We start from the raw sequence: 27,543 nt of genomic DNA, 5'->3' as shown, positions 1-27,543 counted from the left end.
CTTTCTTAGGAAGTCTTTTAAACAAGACTTCCAAAAGGCTTCCACTAGGCAACACTTTGCTTAGTCTGCTGTGTTAATAATATACCAAACGACCTGGCCAGATTTTAGTGTTTGTGTCAAAGTACCTTACCTTTCGACCCAGGGATAATGTAGGGGCACCATTTGGTGGCTAAATAGATAATTGCAAGGTTTTAACCACATTCACTTTTTTGTATAATAATACCCTGGGAATAATTATTCAGTTTTCTGTATTCCAGTTTTTGACATCATTTCTAGGAGCATATAATTACTTTTTTTAAAAAAGAAACTTCCTGCCCTTGAAAGTAATGAAGATATTTTTCCTTTAACAATAGTGTGTGATTTAGTTGTTTCACTAATTAAGATGATCCTCTTTATTTTCCAAAGTTGTAACATTTGTGTGTAATTATATCAGGTAATCCTTTAAAGCATTTAACAATGAGTATCATGGGTGAGCAAACTGAGGTTACTTTTTATTTAGGTGGCATTCTGTCTAGTTTAAAATGCCAACATTCCTTATGGTACCAGCCCTCTGCTTAGAAGTTCAAACACCAGAACTGTTTGTCTGCTCTCCTCTGGAAAGGAAATTTCTTCATAGCTGAGACTTTCCAGGACCTTATAAAACTTCACTTTGATGTTCCTCAGGCTTCATTTATGAACTTCATGGGTGAACTGGGACATTATTTGGTAAAGTAACTTCAATTTTTATATCCATAGTTCTCCTGTTAAATTGGACCTAGGTGCACATTGTGTCTAGGCATTGCATCTAAGACTGTTTCATGTATTACATTCTGGTTGTGTTGTCATGTGGAATTTTGTTTTTCCAAACATTAATAGGAAAGGAAACTCACCCATTGTCTCTCTGAGGATGAGTTAAGTTCTTCTACAAGTTCAGCTGATAAATCAAATGGGAATTCAAAGGAAGGGTAAGTTCTTATTTTTCTATCTCCTTTCATAAGCTATTTCTGTTTGAATTAATTTTATTCTAATTTAATTTTATTTTTTTACTTTTAAAAAAATTTTATTGAAGTATAGTTGCTTTACAATGTTGTATTAATTTCTGCTGTACAGCAAAGTGACTCAGTTATACATATATTCTTTTTCATATTCTTTTCCATTATGGTTTATCACAGGATATTGAATAGAGTTCCCTGGGCTATACAGTAGGACCTTGCTGTTTATCCGTCCTATAAATAATAGTTTGCATCTGCTGATCCCACACTCCCAATACTTCCCTCCCCCACCCCCAGCCCCCTTGGAAACCACAAGTCTGTTCCCATGTCTTTTAGTCTGTTTCTATTTCACAGATATATTTGTTTGTGTTATACTTTAGATTTCACAAATAAGTGATATCATATGGTATTTGTCTTTCTCTTTCTGACTTACTTCGCTTAGTATGATAACCTCTAGGTCCATCCATGTTGCTGCGAATGGCATGATTTCATTCTTTTTAGTGGCTGAGTAATAGTCCATTGTATGTATGTGTATATATATGTATGTGTGTGTATGTGTATCTATCTATCTGTCTATCTCACATCTTTATCCATTCATCTGTCAATGGACATTTAGGTTGTTTCCATGTCTTCGTTATTGTAGATAGTGCTGCTATGAACATAGGGGTGCATGTATCTTTTCAAATTATAGTTTTGTCTGGGTATATGCCTAGGAGTGGAATTGCTGGATCACATGGCAACTCTGTTTTTAGTTTTCTGAGGAACCTCCATACTGTTTTCCATAATGGCTGCACCAATTTACATTCCCACCAACAGTGTAGGAGGGTTCCCTTTTCTCCACATCCTCTCCAGCATTTATTATTTGTAGACTTTTTAATGATGGCCATTCTGACCCATGTAAGGTGGTACCTCATTGTAGTTTTGATTTGCATTTCTCTGATAATTAGTGATGTTGAGCATCTTTTCATGTGCCTATTGGCCATCTTTATGTCTTCTTTGGAGAAATGTCTGTTTAGGTCTTCTGCCCATTTTTTGATTGGGTTGTTTTTTGTTGTTGTTGTTATTGAATTGTATGAGCTGTTTATATATTTTGGAAATTAATCCCTTGTCAGTTGCATTGTTTGCAAATATTTTCTCCCAGTCTGTAGGTTATCTTTTCATTTTTTTTTTTTATGGTTTCCGTTGCTGTGCAAAAGCTTATAAGCTTGATTAGGTCCCATTTGTTTATGAATTAATTTTAAATGTACATTTATAGTAGCATTCAGACCTGTAGAACTGTCATTGATAATGTTGTAAATGGTTTTTGGTATATGCAAGAGCTAAAATTCTCTTTTAATGAACACATCTGATTTTCAGTCAGAATTCTTATAAAATGTCTTCTTAGATCTGTGGGTTTATAGTTTTCATTGGTGGAAACAGTTTCGCCATTATTTCTTCAAGTATGTTTTTGGACCCCCTCCTGCCCTCCTAAGGATTCTGATTACATGTATATTAGATTGCTTAAAGTTATCCCACAGGTCACTAATCGTATTCTTTTTTTTTTTAGTCTTTTTTTCTCTGTTCCTTTTTTTTTTTTCTGGCCACACCGCGTGGCTTGTGGGATCTTAGTTCCCCGACCAGGGATTGAACCCATGCCCTCGGCAGTGAAAGTGTGGAGTCCTAACCACAGCACTGCCAGGGAATTCCCATCTGTTCCATTTTTTGTAGATTCTATTGCTGTATCTTTGAGTTCACTAATCTTTTCTCCTGCAGTATCTAATTTGTTAATCCCATCCCACATATTCAACACATTGTACTTATCATTTGTAGTTCAATTTGGGTCCTTTTTATATCTTCATTGCCTCTCCTTAACATGTTGGTGTTTCCTCCACCTTGGTCATATGGAATATATTTTTAATAACCATTTTAATGTCCTTATTTACTAATTCTGTCACTTGTATCACTTCTGGATCTATTTCTATTAACTGATCTTTTTCTCTTCATAATTGTGTGCTATTTTCCTGCTTTGCATGTCTGGTATTTTTGACGTGATGCCAGACATTGTCAATTTATCCCATTAAGTGCTGATATTTTTATATTTCTTTAAATATTCTTGAACTTTGTACTTGGATATAGTTAAATTACTTAGAAATAGTTGGGTGGAATTTATACACAAAATCTGGGACCTTGTCTTTCTCACTCTCTCCTTTCCAAGATTCTTCTCTCACTTTCTAGTGGCAGTGGTGGTCTCGAGCTCTGTCCTTTGGTTTTGCAGGCAAGAAAGACTGTGGGTTTTCTGTTGTACTTTAGCTGCCTATAGCTTGCCTTTAGACTAAAGGTGTTGACTCTCCTCCATAATCTGCTTGCAAATTTTGTACATTCTTCATTGCCTTCACATAGTTGATTTTTGTATTTTGTCCAGAGTTTATACTTATTTGTGGAAGGGTTCTGTCTGTAGGAGCGTACTTGCTCATTGGAAAGCAGAACTTCCTAAAGGTTGTTTTGTATCTAATTTCTAATGAAAAATTCTCATGAAGCCAATTAATAACAAGAGAATTTTTTCTTTTTCAGGAAAGGTCACACAAATGAAATGAGTGACTTGGTACAATTGATGACACAGACCCTGAAGTTGGACTCTAAAGAGAGCTATGAAGATCTCCCGGTACCAGAGCCAGTGTCAGAATTTAAACTTCATCGGAAGTATCGGGACACGCTGATACTTCATGGGAAAGTTGCAGAGGGGGCGGAGGAACTCCATTTTAAAGAGCTACCTTCAGGTGGTCAGTTTATTGTTTTACACCAAGCTGGAGAGCATATGTTTACTGGAGAAATGTATCAAACTAAGGAGCTTAATGCTTGCAAATTTTTTTGGTTTTTTAAATTATTTCATTTGGATATCTCCATAAAAAAATATATCTTATTTTATGTAACAGTTGTATTCCTGAAAAGTTGAATGAAAATTGATTTTTAAAAATAAATGTAAATAAATACATGTTTGGAATTTTTCATGTGGACTGTCTTCAAATTAGACAATTTGTAGTTTTTAGATTTAGGAGATGGTGATGAGACATGAAGCGTAAGTTCATATATACATTTTAGTCATTAAAAATACATGAACTCTTAAATTAAACTGTTGTCAAAGTGAAAAGAATCTTAACATGACAAGATTACCAGGAAAAAAAAGAAAAAAAAAAATTGTGTTCTTCTTGCTGCAGTGGTGAAAGTGTTTACTTTTTCCCTGTTGTTGTTATTGCTTTTTAGCTATCGTGCCAGGTTCTGAAAAAATCAGAAGAATAGTTGAAGCCTTGAGAGCTGATGTAATTCGGGGCCTGGGGATTCAGCTTTTAGAGCAGGTGTATGATATTTTGGAAGAGGAGGATGAATTGGAAAGAGAGGTGAGTGTTCCATTAGCTGTGTCAGCTGCTTATGCTATGGAATTTTTTTAATGGCCTTTTGAAATATAATTAACATACCATACATTTTACCCATTTAAAATATACAATTCAGTGGTTTTTAATATGTTCACAGAGTTGTACAACCATCACCACATCAATGTTAGAACATTTAATCATCCCCAAAAGAAACCCTGTACCCACTGTCCCTCCCCATTGTCCTATAGGCCTTTCACCCCTAAGCAACTGCTAATATTTCTGTCTCTATATCTGCCTATTCTGGACATTTCATTTAAATACAGTTGTACAAAACTATGTGGTCCTTTGTGACTGATATCTTTCATTTAGCATATGTTTTTTTTTTTTTTTAATTTTATTTATTTATTTATTCATGGCTGTGTTGGGTCTTCGTTTCTGTGCGAGGGCTTTCTCCAGTTGCGGCAAGCGGGGGCCACTCTTCATCGCGGTGCGCGGGCCTCTCACTATCACGGCCTCTGCCGTTGCGGAGCATAGGCTCCAGACGTGCAGGCTCAGTAGTTGTGGCTCACGGGCCTAGTTGCTCCGCGGCATGTGGGATCCTCCCAGACCAGGGCTCGAGCCCGTGTCCCCTGCATTGGCAGGCAGACTCTCAACCACTGCGCCACCAGGGAAGCCCCTAGCGTATGTTTTTTAGATTCATCCATGTTGTAGGGCACGTCATGTACTTCATTCTTTTATATGGCTGAATAGTATTCCATTGTATGGCTATACCACATTTTGTTTATCTATTCACCAGCTGATAAACAGGTTGTTTCCACTTTTTAAAAAATTAGTTAATTTATTTATTTATTTTTGGCTGCGTTGGGTGTTCATTGCTGCGCACGGGCTTTCTCTAGTTGTGGAGAGCGGGGGCTACTCTTTGTTGCGGTACACAGGCTTCTCATTGCGGTGGCTTCTCTTATTGTGGAGCATGGGCTCTAGGCGTGTGGGCTTCAGTAGGTGTGGCACACGGGCTCAGTTGTTGTGGCTTACGGGCTCTAGAGCGCAGGCTCAGTAGTTGTGGTGCACAGGCTTAGTTGCTCCGCGGCGTATGGGATCTTCCTGGATCAGGGCTCGAACCTGTGTCCCCTGCATTGACAGGCGGATTCTTAAGCACTGCGCCAACAGGGAAGCCCTGCTAAGTGTTTTTATGATGAAAAGGTGTTGGGTTTGTCAAATGCTTTCTATTTAGATGATCATGTGGCTTTTGTTTTTTATTCTGTTGATACGGTGTGTTGCATTAATTGGTTTTGGGATGTTAAATCATCCTTGTATTCCTGAGATAAATCCCAGTTGGTCATCGTGTATACTGCTTCTTATATGTTGCTAGAGTCATGTTTCTAGTATTTTGTTGAGCGTTTTTGTGTCTGTGTTCACATGAGATATTGGTCTTCAGTTTTCTTTTCTTGTGATATTTTTATCGGTTTTGTTATCAGGGTAATACTGGCGTCAGAATGAGTTGGGGAGTTTCCCTCATCTTTTTTGGGAAGAATTAGTGAAGAACTGGTATTAATTCTTCTTGAAATGTTTGCTAGAATTCACCAATGAAGGCATCTGGGTGGACCTGAGCTTTTCTTTGTGGGTAGTTTTTTGATAATAAATTCCATGTCTTTACTTACTATATTCAGATTATTTGTTCTTCTCTTTCTAAAATTTGTGTCTTTCTAGGAATTTGTCCTTTTCAACTAAGTTATCTAATTGGCATACAATTTTTTTTTGAATTTTTGAATTTTATTTTATTTAATTTTTTATACAGCAGGTTCTTATTAGTCATCAATTTTATACACATCAGTGTATACATGTTAATCCCAATCGCCCAATTCATCACACCCCCACCCCCACCCCCCTGCCGCTTTCCCCCCTTGGTGTCCATACGTTTGTTCTCTACATCTGTGTCTCAATTTCTGCCCTGCAAACTGGTTCATCTATACCATTTTTCTAGGTTCCACATATATGCATTAATATACGATATTTGTTTTTCTCTTTCTGACTTACTTCACTCTGTATGACAGTCTCTAGATCCATCCACGTCTCAACAAATGACCCAATTTCGTTCCTTTTTATGGCTGAGTAATATTCCATTGTATATATGTACCACTACTTCTTTATCCAGTCATCTGTCGATGGGCATTTAGGTTACTTTCATGACCTGGCTATTGTAAATAGTGCTGCAATGAACATTGGGGTGCATGTGTCTTTTTGAATTATGGTTTCCTCTGGGTATATGCCCAGTAGTGGGATTGCTGGATCATATGGTAATTCTATTTTTAGTTTTTTAAGGAACCTCCATACTGTTCTCCATAGTGGCTGTATCAATTTACATTCCCACCAACAGTGCAAGAGGCTTCCCTTTTCTCCACACCCTCTCCAGCATTTGTTGTTTGTAGATTTTCTGATGTTGCCCATTCTAACTGGGGTGAGGTGATACCTCATTGTAGTTTTGATTTGCATTTCTCTAATAATTAGTGGTGTTGAGCAGCTTTTCATGTGCTTCTTGGCCATCTGTACGTCTTCTTTGGAGAAATGTCTATTTAGGTCTTCTGCCCATTTTTGGATTGCGTTGTTTGTTTTTTTAATATTGAGCTGCATGAGCTGTTTATATACTTTGGAGATTAATCTTTTGTCCGTTGATTCGTTTGCAAATATTTTCTCCCATTCTGAGGGTTGTCTTTTCATCTTGTTTATGGTTTCCTTTGCTGTGCAAAAGCTTTGAAGTATCATTAGGTCCCATTTGTTTATTTTTCTTTTTATTTCCATTACTCTAGGAGGTGGATCAAAAAAGATCTTGCTGTGATTTATGTCAAAGAGTGTTCTTCCTATGTTTTCCTCTAAGACTTTTATAGTGTCCGGTCTTACATTTAGGTCTCTAATCCATTTTGAGTTTATTTTTGTGTATGGTGTTAGGGAGTGTTCTAATTTCATTCTTTTACATGTAGCTGTCCAGTTTTCCCAGCACCACTTATTGAAGAGGCTGTCTTTTCTCCATTGTATATCCTTGCCTCCTTTGTCATAGATTAGTTGACCATAGGTGTGTGGGTTTATCTCTGGGCTTTCTATCCTGTTCCATTGATCTATATTTCTGTTTTTGTGCCAGTACCATATTGACTTGATTACTGTAGCTTTGTAGTATAGCCTGAAGTCAGGGAGTCTGATTCTTCCAACTCCGTTTTTTTCCCTCAAGACTGCTTTGGCTATTTGGGGTCTTTTGTGTCTCCATACAAATGTTAAGATTTTTTTGTTCTAGTTCCGTAAAAAATGCCATTGGTAATTTGATAGGGATTGCATTGAATCTGTAGATTGCTTTGGATAGTATAGTCATTTTCACAATGTTGATTCTTCCAATCCAAGAACATAGTATATCTCTCCATCTGTTGGTATCATCTTTAATTTCTTTCAACAGTGTCTTATAGTTTTCTGCATACAGGTCTTTTGTCTCCCTAGGTAGGTTTATTCCTAGGTATTTTATTCTTTTTCTTGCAGTGGTAAATGGGAGTGTTTCCTTAATTTCTCTTTCAGAGTTTTCATCATTAGTGTATAGGAATGCAAGAGATTTCTGTGCATTAATTTTGTATCCTGCAACTTTACCAAATTCATTGATTAGCTCTAGTAGTTTTCTGGTGGCACCTTTAGGATTCTCTATGTATAGTATCATGTCATCTGCAAACAGTAACAGTTTTACTTCTTCTTTTCCAATTTGTATTCCTTTTATTTCTTTTTCTTCTCTGATTGCTGACACTAGGACTTCCAAAACTGTGTTGAATAATAGCGGTGAAAGTGGACATCCTTCTCTTGTTCCTGATCTTAGAGGAAATGCTTTCAGTTTTCCACTATTGAGAATGATGTTTGCTGTGGGTTTGTCATATATGGCCTTTAGTATGTTGAGGTAGGTTCCCTCTATGCCCATTTTCTGGAGAGTTTTTATCATAAATGGGTGTTGAATTTTGTCAGAAGCTTTTTCTGCATCTATTGAGATGATCATATGGTTTTTATTCTTCAATTTGTTAATATGGTGTATCACATTGATTGATTTGTGTATATTGAAGAATCCTTGCATCCCTGGGATAAATCCCACTTGATCATGGTGTGTGATCCTTTTAATGTGTTGTTGGATTCTGTTTGCTAGTATTTTGTTGAGGATTTTTGCATCTATATTCATCAGTGATATTGGTCTGTAATTTTCTTTTTTTGTAGTATCTTTGTCTGGTTTTGGTATCAGGGTGATGGTGGCCTCATAGAATGAATTTGGGAGTGTTTCTTCCTCTGCAATTTTTTGGAAGAGTTTGAGGATAGGTGTTAGCTCTTCTCTAAATGTTTGGTAGAATTCACCTGTGAAGCCATCTGGTCCTGGACTTTTGTTTGTTGGAAGATTTTTAATCACAGTTTCAATTTCATCACTTGTGATTGGTCTGTTCATATTTTCTATTTCTTCTTGGTTCAGTCTTGGAAGGTTATACCTTTCTAAGAATTTGTCCATTTCTTCCAGGTTGTCCATTTTATTGGCATAGAGTTGCTTGTAGTAGTCTATTAGGATGCTTTGTATTTCTGTGGTGTCTGTTGTAACTCCTCCTTTTTCATTTCTAATTTTATTGATTTGAGTCCTCTCCCTCTTTTTCTTGATGAGTCTGGCTAATGGTTTATCAATTTTGTTTATCTTCTCAAAGAACCAGCTTTTAGTTTTATTGATCTTTGCTGTTGTTTTCTTTGTTTCTATTTCATTTATTTCTGCTCTGATCTTTATGATTTCTTTCCTTCTGCTAACTTTGGGTTTTGTTTGTTCTTTCTCTAGTTCCTTTAGGTGTAATGTTAGATTGTTTATTTGAGATTTTTCTTGTTTCTTTAGGTAGGCCTGTATAGCTATAAACTTCCCTCTTAGAACTGCTTTTGCTACATCCCATAGGTTTTGGATCGTTGTGTTTTCGTTGTCATTTGTCTCTAGGTATTTTTTGATTTCCTTTTTGATTTCTTCAGTGACCTCTTGGTTATTTAGTAACGTATTGTTGAGCCTCCATGTTTGTGTTTTTTACGATTTTTTCCCTGTAATTCATTTCTAATCTCATTGCGTTGTGGTCAGAAAAGATGCTTGATATGATTTCAGTTTTCTTAAATTTACTGAGGCTTGATTTGTGACCCAAGATGTGATCTATCCTGGAGAATGTTCCATGCGCGCTTGAGAAGAAAGTGTAATCTGCTGTTTTTGGATGGAATGTCCTATAAATATCAATTAAATCTATCTGGTCTATTGTGTCATTTAAAGCTTCTGTTTCCTTATTTATTTTCATTTTGGATGATCTGTCCATTGGTGTAAGTGAGGTGTTAAAGTCCCCCACTGCTACTGTGTTACTGTTGATTTCCTCTTTTATAGCTGTTAGCAGTTGCTTTATGTATTGAGGTGCTCCTATGTTGGGTGCATATATTTTAATAATTGTTATATCTTCTTCTTGGGTTGATCCCTTGGTCATTATGTAGTGTCCTTCCTTGTCTCTTGTAGCATTCTTTATTTGAAAGTCTATTTTGTCTGATATGAGTATTGCTACTCCAGCTTTATTTTGATTTCCATTTGCATGGAATATCTTTTTCCATCATCTCACTTTCAGTCTGTATGTGTCCCTAGGTGTGAAGTGGGTCTCTTGGAGACAGCATATATATGGGTCTTGTTTTTGTATCCATTCAGCCAGCCTGTGTCTTTTGGTTGGAGCATTTAATCCATTCACGTTTAAGGTAATTATCGATCTGTATGTTCCTATGACCATTTTCTTAATTGTTTTGGGTTTGTTTTTGTAGGTCCTTTTCTTCTCTTGTGTTTCCCACTTAGAGAAGTTCCTTTTGCATTTGTTGTAGAGCTGGTTTGGTGGTGCTGAATTCTCTTAGCTTTTGCTTGTCTGTAAAGCTTTTGATTTCTCCATCGAACCTGAATGAGATCCTTGTCGGGTAGAGTAATCTTGGTTGTAGGTTCTTCCCTTTCATCACTTTAAGTATATCATGCCACTCCCTTCTGGCTTGTAGAGTTTTTGCTGAGAAATCAGCTGTTAACCTTATGGGAGTTCCCTTGTTTGTTATTTGTCATTTTTCCCTTGCTGTTTTCAATAATTTTTCTTTGTCTTTAATTTTTGCCAATTTGATTACTATGTGTCTTGGCGTGTTTCTCCTTGGGTTTATTCTGTATGGGACTCTCTGCGCTTCCTGGACTTGGGTGGCTATTTCCTTTCCCATGTTAGGGAAGTTTTCGACTATAATCTCTTCAAATATTTTCTCGGGTTCTTTCTCTCTCTCTTCTCCTTCTGGGACCCCTATAATGTGAATGTTGTTGCATTTAATGTTATCCCAGAGGTCTCTTAGGCTGTCTTCATTTCTTTTCATCCTTTTTTCTTTATTCTGTTCCACAACAGTGAATTCCACCATTCTGTCTTCCAGGTCACTTATCCGTTCTTCTGCCTCAGTTATTCTGCTATTGATTCATTCTAGTGTAGTTTTCATTTCAGATATTGTGTTGTTCATCTCTGTTTGTTTGTTCTTTAATTCTTCTAGGTCTTTGTTAAACATTTCTTACATCTTCTCGATCTTTGCCTCCATACTTTTTCCGAGGTCCTGGATCATCTTCACTATCATTATTCTGAATTCTTTTTCTGGAAGGTTGCCTATCTCTATCTCATTTAGTTGTTTTTCTGCGGTTTTGTCTTGTTCCTTCATCTGGTACATAGCCCTCTGCCTTTTCATCTTGTCTATCTTTCTGTGAATGTGGTTTTTGTTCCACAGGCTGCAGGATTGTAGTTCTTCTTGCTTCTGCTGTCTGCCCTCTGGTGGATGAGGCTTTCTAAGAGGCTTCTGCAAGTTTCCTGATGGGAGGGACTGGTGGTGGGTAGAGCTGGCTGTTGCTCTGGTGGGCAGAGCTCAGTAAAACTTTCATCCGCTTTACTGCTGATGGGTGGGGCTGGGTTCCCTCCCTGTTGGTTGTTTGGCCTGAGGCAACCCAACACTGGAGCCTACCTGGGCTCTTTAGTGGGGCTAATGGCAGACTCTGGGAGGGCTCATGCCAAGGAGTACTTCCCAGAACTTCTGCTGCCAGTGTCCTTGTCCCCACGGTGATCCACAGCCACCCCCCGCCTCTGCAGGAGACTCTCCAACACTAGCAGGTAGGTCTGGTTCAGTCTCCCCCGGGGTCACTGCTCCTTCCCCTGGGTCCCGATGCACACACTGCTTTGTGTGTGCCCTCCAAGAGTGGAGTCTCTGTTTCCCCCAGTCCTGTCAAAGTCCTGCAATCAATTCCCACTAGGCTTCAAAGTCTGATTCTCTAGGAATTCCTCCTCCTGTTGCCGGACCCCCAGGTTGGGAAGCCTGACATGGGGCTCAGAACCTTCAGTCGAGTGGGTGGACTTCTGTGGTATAAGTGTTCTCCAGTCTGTGCGTCACCCACCCAGCAGTTATGGGATTTGATTTTACTGTGATTGTGCCCCTCCTACCATCTCACTTTGGCTTCTCCTTTGTCTTTTGGTGTGGGGTATCTTTTTTGGTGAGTTCCAGTGTCTTCCTGTCAATGATTGTCCAGCAGCTAGTTGTGATTCTGGTGTTATCACAAGAGGGAGTGAGAGCACGGCCTTCTACTCTGCCATCTTGGTTCAGGGCCCACACACTGGCATACAATTATTAATAGAAATTCTTTTTAATATTTTTTATTTCTGTAAGGTTGGTTGTTTAGGAGTGTATTGTTTAATTTCCACATATATTTGCACAAATATATTACATTTTTCTACTTTATAGGTTCAACAGTGTATTATATACATGCTGGTTTTTCAAATTACAGTAAAATACACATAACTTCAAATTTAGCATTTTAACCATTTTTAAGTATTTGGTTCAGTGGCCTTAAGTATGTTTACATTATTGTGCAAACATCACCACCATCTATCTCCAGAACTTTTTGCATTTTGCAAAACTGAAACTCTGTACCAATTAAACAAAAACTCCCCACTTACTCCTCCTACCAGCTCCTGGTAACCACCATTCTAATTTCTGTGTGTATGAATGTAACTACTCTAAGCCTTGATACAAAGCCTAAACACAGCATCTAGGAAAAGTAAAACTCACCTGTAAAGAAAACTTCAGGCCCAGATGGCTTTGCTGGTGAATTCTTCCAATCATCTAAGGAAGAAATAACACAAATCCTACACAAATTCTTTAGAAAACAGAAAAAGAAGGGACATTTCCCATTTCTCCCCATAAAACCAGAACAACCGTGATACCAAAACCCAACAAGGACACTACATGAAAAAAACATGAGACCAGTATCTCTCATGAACACCTTAATCATCTAGTATTTTGTTGAAGATTTTTGCATCAGTGGTCATAAGGGATATTAGTCTATATTTTTCTTTTCCTATAGTGTCCCTCTTTGGCCCTAGCACCAGCAATGCTGGCCTCATAAATGAGACAGGAAGTGCTCCTTCCTCATTAACTCTCTGAAGAGTTTGAGAAGGATTGGTATCAGTTCCTGTCCAAATGTTTGGCAGAATTCACCAGCAAAGGTCCAGGGCCTTTGCTTGTTAGGAGGTTTAGATTACTGATTCAGTCTCCTTGCTAGTTATGGGGATATTCAGATTTTCTATTTCTTCATGATTCAGTTTTGGTAGGTTTTATGTTTCTTGGAATTTGTCCATTTTGTCAAGGTTATGCAACTTGTTGGTGTACAATTGTTCATAGTACTTTCTTAGAATCCTTTTTATTTCTTTTTATTAGAGTGGCAGTAACGTCCCAAATCCATTTCAGATTTTAGTATTTTGAGTTTTTTTTTTCTTAGTATAGCTAAAGGTTTGTCCATTTTGTTCATCTTTCTGAAGAACCAACTTTTGCTTTTATTGATTTTTTTCTATTTTTCTGTTCTCAATTATATTCATCTCAGCTATAATCTTATTATTTCCTTCCTTCTGCTAGTTTTAGGTTTAATTTGTTCTTTTTTCTATTTCTTTTTTTTTTTTTTTTTTTTGAAATTCACGTTCTTTTATTTATTTATTTATGACTGTGTTGGGTCTTCGTTTCTGTGTGAGGGCTTTCTCTAGTTGCGGCAAGTGGGGGCCACTCTTCATCGCGGTGCGCGGGCCTCTCACCATCGCGGCCTCTCTTGTTGCGGAGCACAGGCTCCAGACGCGCAGGCTCAGTAATTGTGGCTCACGGGCCCAGTTGCTCCGTGGCATGTGGGATCTTCCCAGACCAGGGCTCGAACCCGTGTCCCCTGCATTGGCAGGCAGATTCTCAACCACTGCGCCACCAGGGAAGCCCTCTTTTTTCTATTTCTTTAGGCTGCAAAGTTATGTTGTTGACTTGAAATCATTTTTCTTTTTTTAAAAAAATATTTATTTATTTATTTGGTTGTGTCAGGTCTTAGTTGCGGCACGGTGGGATATTCACTGCCACATGTGGGATCTTCCTTGTGGCATGCGGGATCTTTAGTTGCGGCATGTGAACTCTTAGTTGCAACATGTGAGATCTAGTTCCCTGACCAGGGATTGAACCCAGGCCCCCTGCATTGGGAGCGCAGAGTCTTAGCCACTGGACTACCAGGGAAGTCCCAAAATCTTTTTTCTTTTTTAACATAAGCATTTAGAGCTATAAATTACCCCCTTAGCACTGCTTTTGCTGCATCTCATAAGTTTTGGTATGTTGTTCTCATTTTCATTTGTCTCTCAATATCTTAAATTTCCCTTGTGATTTCTTCTTTGGTGCATTGGAGTGTGTTATTTAATTTCCATAAAGGTGTGAATATTCTAGTTTCCTTCTGTCATTGATTTCTAACTTCATCCTGTTGTGGTCAGAGAAGATACTTTGTATGTTCTGTTTAATCTATTGAGACTTAGTTTGTGGCCTAATATACATATCTCTTCTGGAAAATGTTTCATGTGCACTTGAGAAGGATGTGTATCCTATTATTGTTGGGTAGAGTGTTCCCTATATGTCTGTTAGATCTAGTTAGTTTTTGCATTGTTCAACTCCTCTGTTTTCGTATCTTCTGTCTGGTTGTCCTATCCATTATTGAGAGTGTGAAGTTTCCAACTATTATTTGTAGAACTGTCTATTTTTTCCTTTAATTCTGTCAAATTTAGCGTCAAATATTTTGATGATCTGTTATTAGGTGCATAAATGTTTATAATTATTATATCTTCCTGCCGTATTGATCCTTTTGTTAATGTATAATGTTATTGTGTCTTGTAACCTTTTTTGTCTTCAAGTCTGTTTTGTCTGATATTAGTATAGTCACCCCTGCTCTCTTTTGGTTACTATTTGCGTGGGATATCTTTTTCAATCCTTTCACTTTCAATCTGTTTTGGATCTAAAGTCTCTTGTAGAAAGCATATAGTTTTTTTAAAAAATTAATTAATTAATTAATTATATTTTTGGCTGCATTGGGTCTTCGTTGCTATGCGCGGGCTTTCTCTAGTTGCGACGAGTGGGGGTTGCTCTTCGTTGAGGTGTGTGGGCTTCTTATTGCGGTGGCTTCTCTTGTTGTGGAGCACGGGCTTTAGGCTCACGGGCTTCAGTAGTTGTGGCACACGGGCTCAGTAGTTGCAGCTCACGGGCTCTAGAGCCCCGGCTCAGTAGTTGTGGCACACGGGCTTTGTTGCTCCGCGGCATGTGGGATCTTCCCAGACCAGGGCTCGAACCGTGTCCCCTGCATTGGCAGGCGGATTCTTAACCACTGCACCACCAGGGAAGCCCCAGAAAGTATAGTTTTGTTAACAATTCTGCCAATTTCCATCTTTGTGATTGGAGAGTTTAATTCGTTTACACTCAAGCAATTACTGATAAGGAGGAACTTCCATTATTTTGCTGTTAGTTTTCTATATGCTTTATAGCTTTTTCTGTCCCTAATACCCTGTATTACTGCCCTCTTTTATGTTTAGTACTTCTTTTTTTTTGTAGTGAAACATTTTAATTCCCTTTTCATTTCCTTTAGTGTATATTCTATAACTATTTTCTTTGAGGTTACCATGGAGATTACATTTAACATCCTAGTTTTAATACTCAAATCTGAATTTATACCAGCTTAACTTAAAAAATCTGCTGCTTTAAAGCTCTGTCTTCACCCCTTTTGGTTATTGATGTCACAGAATTACATCTTTATGTATTGTGTAACGAAAAACATAAACTAGTAATTGGTTTTTTTTTTTTAATGCATTAGTCTCTTAAATTTTGAAGAAAACAAAATGTGGAACAAACCAAAGTTACATTAGTACTAGACTAATAACTTTTTAGACTAAATTTTTTTTTAGTGTATTAGTGTCTTAAATCATGTAGAAAATAAAAAATGGAATTACAAACCATTGTTATAATACTAGCTTTGATAATTGCCCATGTATTTACCTTTACTGAGACCTTTATTTCTTCATACAGCTTTGTGTTATTGTCTAGTATGCTTTCATATCTACCTGCATGACTTCCTTTGGTATTTCTTGCAGGGCAGGTCTAGTGGTAATAAACTTCTTCATCATTTATCTGGGAATGTCTTAAGTTCTCCCCCACCCAGTTTTATTGAGAAATAATTGATATGTAACACTGTCTTAGTTTAAGGTATACAACATAATGATTTGATATATGTATATACTTTGAAATGATTACCACAATAAGTTTAGTTAGCATCTATCATCTGTCATAAATTTTTTTTTCTTGTGATGAGAACTTTTAAGATCTACTATTAGCAACTTCCAAATGTACAATAGAGTACAATTAACTATAGTTACCATGCTGTATATTATACCCCCAAAACTCACCAGACGTTTCTATGTTTTTACCACCTTTACCCATTTCCTTCACCCCCACTCCCCACCTCTGGCAACCACCAGTCTGTTGTCTCTTTCTATGAGTTTGGTTTTTTTCAGATTCTGCATGTAACTGAGTTCATACAGTATTTGGCTGTCTCTTTCTGACTTATTTCACTTAGCATAATACCTTCAAGGTCCATCCATGTTGTTGCAGATGGTAAGATTTCCTTCTTTTTTCTTTCACTTTTGCAGGACATTTTTGCCAGATACAGGATTCTTGGTTGACAGTTTTTTTCACTTTGAAAATATCATCCCACTGCCTTTTGGCTTCCAAAGTTTCTGATAAGAAATCTGCTTATTATCTTACTGAGGAATCCCTTGCATGTGAAGAGTTGCTCCTTTCTTGTTGCTTTCAAGCTTGTCTTTGGCATCTGACAGTTTGATTATAATGTGTCTGAATGTGAACTCTTTGTGTTCATCCTACTTGGAGTTTGTTGAGATTCTTTGATGTTTATATTCATGTCTTTCATCAAACTTGGGAAGTTTCTGGCTATTATTTCTTTAAATAATTTCACTTCCTCTTTCTCTCTTCTTCTGGGACTCCCACAATACCTATGTTAGTCCCTTTAAACCCCTTGGAAGTTGCTTCAGCTGGAGACTATGGTGTGTGTAACAATGTTAATGAGCGTTGCAACAGTGGTTGCCTGCCTCTGTGTCTGTCCCTCTGTGATGAGAAGCAGCAATCAGCTGTCAGTACAGAGATCCCTAGTACTTGGAAGACAAGATTCTTATTGCCTACCCTACCCTGGCTCCTATAAGCTATCTACAGGCTGCTCCAGGAATGTTGGACAGCTACCTGCCTCTAGGTAGGGGGGTGCTAAGAGCTGAAATTGACTGGAATTAACCAAAATTTACCATCCAAGCCTTCCTCTGAATGTTTCAAGCCTTTAAGAGACTCCAGAGTTCCAAAATAGTTACATCTGGCAGATTCTGCCAGTGCAATTTTTGTCCATGTGAGGAGATAGATTCCTGGTGCTTCTTCCTCCTCCACCATCTTCTATACATATTGTATTATACAATGCTTTTAAAATCAGTTCAGAGAAGAAAAGGAGAAGCAATTTGTATTTATATTGTTTTTATTTACATAATTACCTTCATCAGTGCTTTTCGTGTTTTCATGTAAATTGGAATTATTGCCTGGGGTCTCTTGCTTTCAGCCAGATGAGCTTCCTTTAGTAGTTCTTGCAAGGCAAGTCTGCTAGTCACAAATTCTGTTTATGCTTATCTGGGAATATCTTTATTTTGCCTTCATTTTTTTTTTTTTTAGTTAATTAATTAATTAATTTATTATTATTATTTTTTTAATATTTATTTTTGGATGTGTTGGGTCTTCGTTTCTTTGCGAGGGCTTCCTCTAGTTGCGGCAAGCGGGGGCCACTCTTCATCGCGGTGTGCGGGCCTCTCACTATCGCGGCCTCTCTTGTTGCGGAGCACAGGCTCCAGACGCGCAGGCTCAGTAATTGTGGCTCACAGGCCTAGTTGCTCCGTGGCATGTGGGATCTTCCCAGGCCAGGGCTCGAACCCGTGTGCCCTGCATTGGCAGGCAGATTCTCAACCACTGCACCACCAGGGAAGCCCTTGCCTTCATTTTTGAAAGATAGCCTTACTGGATATGCGATTCTTAGTTGACAGTTTTTTCTTTGAGTACTTTGAATATGTTCTCCCACTGCCTTCTGGCCTTCATTGTTTATGGTAAGTCAGCTGTTAATGTTATTGGGGTTCTCTTGTAAGTACTGAGTCATTTTTCTCTTGCTGCTTTCAAGATTTTCTCCTTGCCTTTGGCTTTCAGCACTTTTACTTTGTTGTCGTTGTTGGAATATTGCTTTTTATTATTTTTTTAAATTTATTTTTTCTTATTGAGATAACATTGGTTTATAACATTATATAAGTTGCATGTGTACAACCTTACATTTTGACTTCTGTATACATTACAGCATCAGGACTTTTACTTTAATGTGTCCATGTGTGGATCTCTTTGAGATGATCCTGCTTAGAGTTCATTGAGATTCCTGGATGTGTAGATTGTTTTTTTAAAATTTGGGAAGTTTTCAGCCAATATTCTTCAAATATTTTTTCTGCTTCTTTTCTCTCTCCTCTTCTTCTGGTACTCCCATTATACATGTGCTGTTGTGCTTAATGGTGTCTTACATTTCTCTGAAACTGTTCATTTTTCTTCATTTTCTTTTCTCTCTGTTCTTTGGATTGCATAATCTCTGTTGATCTATCTCCAAGCTCACTTATTCTCTATGCCAGTTAAAATATACTGTTTAGCCTCCCAGGTGAATTTTTTCATTTGTTATTGCACTTTTCAACTCCAGAACTTCCATTTGGTTTTTTAATGCCTTCTTTCTCTTCCTCAGTATTCTCTGTTTGATGTGACATTGTCATCATACCTTTCTTTACTTCTGTAATCATGGTTTCCTTTAGTTCTGTGAACATGCTCATAATACCTACTTTGATGTTTTTGTCTGTTAAATCCAACATCTGGTTGCTCTCACAGGCAGTTTCTCTTGCCTGCTTATTCTAGTGTATGTGTCATACTATTCTATTTCTTTGCATGTCTCATAACTTTTTGTTGGAAACTAGACATTTTAGATAATAAATGGTTACAAGTCTGAGTATTGGCCTCCAGTGGTGGGGGGTTGTTATTGTTATTTGCTTGTTTATTTGTTTAGTGATTGGCTGGATTATATTAGTAAAGTCTATGAACCCCTTACCCTGGTCCCCGCAATGTAAAGCCTCTGATGTTGCCCCTAGGGTACAGCCTTGGGTATGTTCACAACTACCTTGGAATGACAGTGGGTTTGGCAGAGCTCTCTTTATTTAGTTAGTTATTTATTTTGGCTGCACTGGGTCTTAGTTGCAGCTTGCAGACTTCTTAGTTGTGGCATGCGGACTTCTTAGTTGGCGGCATGAGAATTCTTAGTTGCGGCATACATGCAGGATCTAGTTCCCCGACCCTGGGGATCAAACCCAGACCCCCTGCCTTGGAAGCATGGAGTCTTACCCACCGGACCATCAGGGAAGTCCCTGGCAGAGCTCTCTTGATGCTGCCTTTCCCAGACCTCACCCAGATGTTTTTTGGTTGCCAGCTGATCGCTTTTACTGTTCTCAGTAATGCCCTGGGGCTATATTGCTCCATAGGCTGATCCAATCAAAGCTGAGCTCCTTTGAAGAGGTAGTTCCCAAGCTTAGTGTTTGAGATTTGTTCTGAACCCAGGGCCCCTCCAGCTTCTTGGTTCTTTTAAAGTAGCTGGCGTACAGTTTAGCCTATATATCCAATGCACCTAGTACTAATCTGCTCCCAGTTGCCTTTCACCACTACCTCCAGTTTTTGAGAGCACCCTTAGGCTTGAATTCTCCACACTCTGTTCCAAATGAAGTCGGTTCATTAAAGACTTGGTGCTTATTTTATGTCTTGCTTCTACCCCCAGGCAAAATCTGGGAGCACAGCTCGGGAGCTGGGAGTGGGAACAGTAGCTTGCTTGTCTCTGAGTGATATCCCCACTTAGGAAGCTCAGAGAGGGTGAGAGGCAGTAGCATCTGGTCTTCTTGGCATGCTTCACCCAGCATGCAAACTTCACTTTATGGTCTAGGGGAAAGGTGATTGGGGTCCCTGTATTTTCAGTGGCCCTGTGCCCAAGGTAGAGCCTCTATCCTACGTGTCTGAGCTGGGCATAAAAAAGAAGCTACCACCTCTTGGCTGCACTCTCCCAAAGCTTACTGTCACCATCAGGTATTGGGGGCAGGATGAAATATGCCGATGTCCTGCCCCTCCCAGGAAGATAGCCTTCCAACTAGGAGTTAGGGGGAAAGAAGTTTCTTGACTTCACCAGTGTAGTGAAGTTTTTGTCTCACTGAGCTGGAGTGGGGAGGGAGACATTTCATTTTAATTCAGTTCACTGACCCTCATTGTTCTTAGTAGCTTTACTGTTTTTAACTGAGTTTTAGTAGATTTTCTTGAAAAAAAAAAGGGTCCCTATTTGCTATATGCCCTTATGACCATTTCCAGAGACTTTAAATGGTTGGTTTTTTAAATATTTTCACCAGTTTCACTGAAGAGGGGTCTGCAGAGCTTCTCACGCTGTCATGCTGGATGTGGAACCAATTAGGATTACATTTTATTTTTATTTTAAAATTTATTTATTTTATTTATTTATTTTTGGCTGCATGGGGTCTTTGTTGCTGTGCGCAGGCTTTCTCTAGTTTCAGTGAGCGGGGGCTGTTCTCCGTTGTGGTGTGTGGGCTTCTCATTGTGGTGGCTTCTTTTGTTGCGGAGCATGGGCTCTAGGCGCAGTCTTCAGTAGTTGTGGCTTGCAGGCTCTAGAGTGCAGGTTCAGTAGTTGTGGCACATGGGCTTAGTTGCTCCGCGGCATGTGGGATCTTCCCGGACCAGGGCTTGAACCTGTGTCCCCTGTATTGGCAAGAGGATTCTTAACCACTGTGCCACCAGGGAAGCCCCAGGATTACATTTTAGATTTGGTTGTTATGTCTCCTTTAATCTGGAACAGTTACTGAGTCTTTGTTTTTCATGACCTTGACGTTTTTGAAGAGTATAGGCCATGTGTTTTATAACATGCCCCTCAGATTGCGTGTGTTTGATGTTTCCTCATGAATAGATCCAGATTATGCATTTTTGGTAGGAATACCACAGAGGTGATGTTGTGTCCTTCTCAGTTCATTGTATCAGGAAGTGCATGACATCTGTTTAACATATTATTAAATGTTATTTCAATTTCAGGCATTTCTTTCAACAGACATACTTTGAGTATCAAATAGTTCTTTTTTTTTTTTTTGATTACTAGTCAGTTTGAATTTTATGTTAATTGGTTGTATTATTTTGTAAATGCCTTTACTGAGTTATCTATGGGATTGATTTTGTTTTATCAATTCTAATATTCTGGTTTTTTTGCCTTCATTTAATTTATTTTCTCCATTTCATGTGTGTGATATGCAATGGAATGTCTAGGTTTCTGATAAGGATAACAGGTGTTTGGTGGCTTTTTTTTTTTAATTTTTATTGGAGTATAGTTGCTTTACAATCTAATATTTTAATATTGCTGTGTTTTATTGATTTTAAGAGCTCTTTATACATTAATGGTATTAATTCTTTGGCATGTAGCAAATATTTTCCTTAGTTTATTGTTTGCTCTTTAATTTCTTATGACTATTTTTTGGTATCTTGACATTTAAAATTTTTATGTAAACAGAACTATTAGTATTCTCCCATAAGGTTTCTGCTCTTGGTATCATGCTTAGAATAGCCCTTTTAAGGTTACGGAAATTTTTTTTCTACTATATACTGATTTTTTTTTTTTTTTCTGTTTCCCAAATAGGTACTTTTGCGGGAGCACATGGGTGAAAAATATGTGACTTACAATGTGAAAGCTCGCCAGTTAAAATTTTTTGAAGATAATGTAAAATTTTGATAATTTACCTAATCTGCTGCCAGAATGAAACTATTTTCAAAGGTTTTTGGCTTAAACAAAAACAAACAAACCTATAATAATGACTGGAGGCCATTCACCATCCTTATATTTTGTTGGGCCTTTTTTTACTAGAAAAAAATTGGACAGAGTAATATGAAGCAAGCTTATTACAAAAGAAAAAAACCTTTGGCTATCTTATTCTCTTTATGAGGGAAAATCTGTTGTACGATGTTTATTTGGTTACTGTTTACTGAGCCTTAAACCAACTTGATATCTAGAACTATTTTTTTTAAGGTACTTATTAGCTTGAATACAGGGATATAACATACTGGATTGGAAGTTTTATATTATACTATAGTGACTAAAGCAATAGGAGAAATAAATGACATATATCCAGTGATACTACTTTTTACTGTTAATAACCTTAAGTAGAAGTTGATAAATTATTTTTTTAATAATTCTGGGAGTAGATTTAAAGATATGGCATTATATATAGTACTTGAGCATTGAATTCCTTTTTTTGCATATTGATGGATGTTTAACATTTTATTTCCATTTAATATGGACCTCATTCAGGGTATACAAGAATTGAAACTAGGAGTTATTTTGGGCTAGTAAATCAATATGTTTTTACATACTGGATTTTTTTTTCTTTTTCTTTTTAAGATTTATTTTTCCATCAGCAAAAACATTCCTTAAACGCTAATTCCTTTTCTAATTCAGCAGTTTTTAAGTAAAGTCCAGATCCTTTTAGTTATGTTGGACATATTTGTCTCCTGAAATTTGTCTTCTTATACATCAAGATATTGTCTTCCCATGTTTTAAATGTATAATTGTATATCACATATTTTATTAGTTGTTTAATAAGGGGCAATACCCATCTAGCAAATAGTTTTTATAAAATAAAAGTTTTGATTAGTAAATTTTAACTTCTGCATTTGAGGGACTCTAAACATGAATATGACTCCAGAAATATTTTCATTTTTTACAGTTAAAAATATGTCTTACCTTTTATGAAAATTATACACACACATAAAGTAATAAAATGTTCCCTTTCTAGTCCACATAAAAGACTTTTATTTAGTTTTTACTATGTGCCAGGTGCTAGGCCCGGGTTCATGGCCTAATTTCTGAAATTTCTTTATTTTGAAGGGTTTTTAACAACTCAACTCTAAAACCATCTAGTCCTAGTGCTCAGCTGAGGACAAATTTTTGGCAAACGGTTGGTCTTCCTGAGCTATTTACCATTTCTTGCATGTTTTAGAAATCCACATCTTTCTGGAAAGTCATCAGTTCTACTAAAGTTTTCTAACTTATTGATATAAAGTTATACATATTATTTTCTTAGAATAAAAAAAATCTCCTCCATACCTTTTTTTTTTTTTTTTTTTTTTTTTTAAATTAATTAATTAATTTATTTTTGCTGTGTTGGGTCTTCGTTTCTGTGCGAGGGCTTTCTCTAGTTGCGGCGAGCGGGGGCCACTCCTCATCGCGGTGCGCGGGCCCCTCACTATCGCGGCCTCTGTTGTTGCGGAGCACAGGCTCCAGACGCGCAAGCTCAGTAGTTGTGGCTCACGGGCCCAGTTGTTCCACGGCATGTGGGATCTTCCCAGACCAGGGCTTGAACCCGTGTCCCCTGCATTGGCAGGCAGATTCTCAACCACTGCGCCACCAGGGAAGCCCTCCATACCTTTTTTATTACCATTCTGTATATTTTTGTTTAAACATTCAGTTTTTATCCTACTGTTCTTTGGTTATTTTGTGGTGCTTTTTTCTTGGGTGCTTAATCATTTTTCAGCTTTCTTATTTAATTATAAAACACATTTTTAAGACTATAAATTTCCCTCTCAACATATCTTTGGCTACATTTGAGACTTTTTTTTTTTTTTTTTGAGGTTAGTTTCTAAATAGTAAATCTGGTTTTGATTTTCTCGTTTATTTTTTTTCATTTACTGAATATTCTTATTTATTTTTTTAACATCTTTATTGGAGTATAATTGCTTTACAAGGGTGTGTTAGTTTCTGCTTTATAACAAAGTGAATCAGCTATACATATACATATATCCCCGTATCTCCTCCCTCTTGAGTCTCCCTTCCCATCCTCCCCATCCCACCCCTCTAGGTGGCCACAAAGCACTGAGCTGATCTCCCTGTGCTATGTGGCTACTTCCCACTAGCCATCTATTTTACATTCAGTAGTGTATATATGTCCATGCCACCCTCTCACTTCGTCCCAGCTTACCCTTCCCCCTCCCTGTGTCCTCAAGTCCATTCTCTACGTCTGCATCTTTATTCCTGTCTTGCACCTCGGTTTTTCAGAACCTTTTTTTTTTTTTTTAGATTTCCGTGATTTTTTCTTTCAAAAGTGTCTAAATTTCCATCTTTGGAAGGCCAAGGAAATTCTGTCTCCTTGCTCCAGCTACACTGCAGTGTTAATGAATATGACCTGTACAACCCCTATTTCTTGGAGTCGTTTTTCCCTGTAGTTCAGTACATGATCCATCATTGGAATGGCCCTATGTGCATTCAGTAAAGGTGAATTCTCATGCATAGGCAGAATCACTTCTCTACTAAATATTGGAAATGTTCTACATCTGCACTGATGAGCTCTTGCAATGGAACTCAATTTTTAATTAAACTTAGACACACATGACTAGTAGTACCATATTGGACAGCACAGCTCTGTATCATTCATTCAGTAAATACTGAGTGCCTATAATGTGTCATGTACTGTTGTAGGTACTAGGCAAACAGCACTGAGCAAAATGAGGTTCCTGTTCCCATGGAGCTTATATTCTAGGGAGGACAATTAACAAATATATACTGAGATATATTAAATGCCATGGAAGTAGACACAGAATGATGGGGCATACCCATACTTTGACAGGGTAGTAGGAAATGCTTCTTTACAGTGACATCTGAATGTCACCTAACCTGAATGAAAGGAGAGGACAAGTCATGTATATCTGAAGGAAGATGTTCCAGGTATGTGGAACAAGTGCAAAAGTCTTCATATTAATTGCCTTGATCTATCAAAATCTGAAAGGTAGAGTGCAGCTTTGCCAAATTCCGGTATATGTAAGAATCTTTGCTTTACACATTTAACATCTTATTCAATGCATGATTCATAAGTGACATCTTACAGCTATGAAATGTTGCTCTTTGCCCCATTTAATGCTTTCCGATAGTAAATATTTCTTTTTCACTATTACCACTCCTTTTTGGTTGCATCTGCCTAATATATCCTTGCTCCTGTTTTCAACCTTGGGGTGTCATTTTGAGAACATGAGGTGACGTGATTTTTAACCCTATTGGGACCTCTTAACTTTATATTCACATTTATTATACTTATTGATATGCTTGTTCTTGTTTCTGCCATCTTTTATTTTTCTTCCCCTTTTTTAGAATCCTTTCCTGACTTTTGCTATATTAAGGTCTTTGCTCCCTTTTTTTTAAACTCATAGTTTGGAAGTCCTATATCCTGGTATTGAGAAACAGAATATTACCTGTAATAACCCTTCCACTCCCATCCCTCCCACAAGGCCTTTGGAACATTTTTCTCTTCGGCCCTCTGGAAAATTTTAAAGGAATTTACAGTTTTATGGGTTTCCACTTTGAACCACCTTAGGTAAAGCCTGGATTAAATGTTTTCTGCTTGGCAATAGGCTTATTTTAGTGGTACCAAGATACTACTTTACCACAAATTTACATTTGTGGTAAATTTCATAGCTGTAAGATATCCCATATGAATCATGCATTGAATAAGATGTTAAATGTATAAAGCAAAAGTTTTTTTATAGGTGCTTGCTGTTGTTAAAAAAAAAAAAAAAGTATGTTAGGAACTTGTAGCTTCAGAAAATAGAAATGGTTCTTACACTTTCAGAACCACGAACTTCTAATTTTGGCTTTTACTAGTAGTCATGCTTGCAGAACAATAAACAAAAGACTCTTTAGACATTGAGTTGCACTGTGAGTTTTATTTGAAAACATTAAAACAGCCTGACGACTCATAATGAATTATAAAACTTTGATAGTTAAATTGTATTATCATTTATGAGGCTTTTATTCTTCATTATTTTGTAGACCTGAAAGAAACTTTGCATACTTGTGTTTTCTGTTCTCCATTTCAGAGGAAGATTGTGAAGAGAAGGTCTAAAATATTTATAAATCAAAACCCAACAGAGAAGTGAAATATAGAGAGAACAAAATCTGTACACAGCTGAGCATAGGTGTTTTTAGTTCATGTTTTGGATATGAAAACAATTTAACTCATGTCACACGAAACAAAAGCAGCTGCAGTAGTAAAGCTCAATCATGAAAACCCCAATCAATTATTTTTAGCATGTCTCTTAATTTTTCTTTCCCCTGGTTTCTTGTCTTCTGTGCCTGAGTCTTGAACAGGTAACCACTTGAGGGGGTGCCGGCGATAAATGGGCCACGGAGGAAGTGTCAGCTGGGTCACAACAGAGAAAATGCATCAATTATGGCCATTAAAAGTTTAAAAGAGCATTATGTATAATGCCTGGTTGCCAAATGACTCCTATGCTAAAGGTTAAAAAAAAATGAAACTGACATTCCTATGAAAACTGTGTGCCACCACCCAGACAAGATACTGTTAAGTGAGAACAAGCCTCACTGTTTACACATGGCTTTAAGAGCTAAAAGACAGGTGAGGAGGGAGCAATATGAAGACTGTAAGGTCTTAAGGTCTAGTCTGACTTTAAGATTACTGCTTGGATCGCCTGCCAAAAGAAATGAGCTTTATGTAACTTAACCTCATCTGATGCTATTTGGCATTTACTTTTCCAATGATAGCAAGGGAAGGATGAGGGAAACGATGGTGCCGGTTCTCACTACTAGGGCCAACCAAAACAACCCAATTCAGAAAACCTAAGTTGCCACTAACATCCAAGCACCCATAAATTTCTTACCAAACACGAAAAAGCAAATCCCGCCATAACTATATAGACAGTCCACCCGAACTGTTCAGCCACGTACCCGTAGATAAATCCAACTATCTAGAGACAAAGAAAGTATATTAAATACAGTCAAGCTAGGGGTGGGGTGGGGGTGGGAAGAGAAGATTATGCAAAACCAATACTTACTGCAGAAAAAAGAATAATTCCCTGAAACATCTGTTCGGCTAGCTTCTGGCCCTTGTAATCCTAGAGGTGAAGGAGAGCAAAGCAGGAATTGGTTCTACCACCGAAGAGGTACATTCCTGCCCTGGCCTCACAGCTTTGGCACAGGGCGAGCCCAATATATGGGGCTTCCCCAAGAACTTAAAGGAATGACATTCTGGGTTTCCCGGGGGAATTAAAGCATCCTCACGGAACCCGGGCTGGGGCATCCTCGCGCGGGAAGAGAGAAGGGGACCCAGGAGATTCATTTCGGGGAAGAAAATAGCCATCCGGGGTAGGAACCGCGGTGCACCGGGGGGGTCTCGGACAAGGGTTGCGGAGCTGCCAGGCTCGCGAGCGGCGTGTAGGAATCTTGGGGCCGAGGCGGGCAGCGCCCTCACCATTTGCGTGGGCAGGGAGCTCAGATGCTCCAACATGACTGGCTCAGGAGGCGGGCGGCGGAGCGAAGGCGGCCGGGACTCAGGGACAGTAGGGGCCGTGGTCAGCTCCTGCGCACAGCTCTGCGGACCTGTCGAGCCTAGGGTCGCGATGGCCGCGGCCCCGGAAGCGGATGTCTCCCACAAACCCGGTCGGCCCGAGGCCCCGCCCCGTGCCCTCGCTAGGCGACCCGCGCTTTCGGAGCTGGCTGTAGGCCGGCGACCTCTCCGCAAGGGCCGAGAGGCGGTGGCGGCCGAGCCGAGGCATCACGCGCCCGTGAAGGGTTCGCCGTCAGTGCTGTTGGGTGCCGAGGGCGGTCCAGGTCCCCCAAACTGTCCCTGGCTGTACCTTCGCGGCTTAACGGCGGCCTGCGCGCGCCCCGTCTCCAT

General features: G+C 38.4%; 2 protein-coding genes across 9 annotated transcripts in view; one reads left to right on the top strand and one right to left on the bottom strand.

The window, feature by feature from the left end:
* The window catches only part of NEK4 (NIMA related kinase 4), a 53,850-nt gene extending 30,913 nt beyond the window's left edge, over window positions 1-22,937 (top strand). For 6 of the 8 annotated variants that reach the window (XM_036868071.1, XM_036868072.1, XM_036868070.1 and 3 more), the window contains 4 exons: window positions 856-944; window positions 3,522-3,727; window positions 4,212-4,345; window positions 21,504-22,937. In XM_036868071.1, coding sequence (XP_036723966.1) covers window positions 856-944; window positions 3,522-3,727; window positions 4,212-4,345; window positions 21,504-21,596 — 522 coding nt within the window. In that variant the 3' untranslated portion in view covers window positions 21,597-22,937. Of the gene's footprint in view, window positions 1-499; window positions 706-855; window positions 945-3,521; window positions 3,728-4,211; window positions 4,346-21,503 lie in introns of those variants that run through there. The other 2 variants (XM_036868068.1, XR_005021751.1) reach the window with 2 other exon arrangements.
* A 2,616-nt stretch (window positions 22,938-25,553) lies between these two features.
* Window positions 25,554-27,343, bottom strand: SPCS1 (signal peptidase complex subunit 1). The gene is made up of 4 exons (XM_036869825.1): window positions 27,118-27,343; window positions 26,702-26,761; window positions 26,528-26,614; window positions 25,554-26,049 (listed from the first exon to the last, which is right to left on the bottom strand). The coding sequence occupies exons 1-4, from the start codon at window positions 27,151-27,153 to the stop codon at window positions 25,924-25,926; spliced, it is 309 nt and encodes a 102-aa protein (XP_036725720.1). The 5' UTR covers window positions 27,154-27,343; the 3' UTR covers window positions 25,554-25,923.
* Between the last annotated feature and the right edge of the window lie 200 nt (window positions 27,344-27,543).

This window comes from Balaenoptera musculus, chromosome 11, assembly GCF_009873245.2.
Source record: "Balaenoptera musculus isolate JJ_BM4_2016_0621 chromosome 11, mBalMus1.pri.v3, whole genome shotgun sequence".
NCBI classification, from domain to species: domain Eukaryota; kingdom Metazoa; phylum Chordata; class Mammalia; order Artiodactyla; family Balaenopteridae; genus Balaenoptera; species Balaenoptera musculus.
The sequence above is the reverse complement of the archived record's forward strand: the minus strand, read 5'-3'. Positions and strand labels throughout refer to the sequence as shown.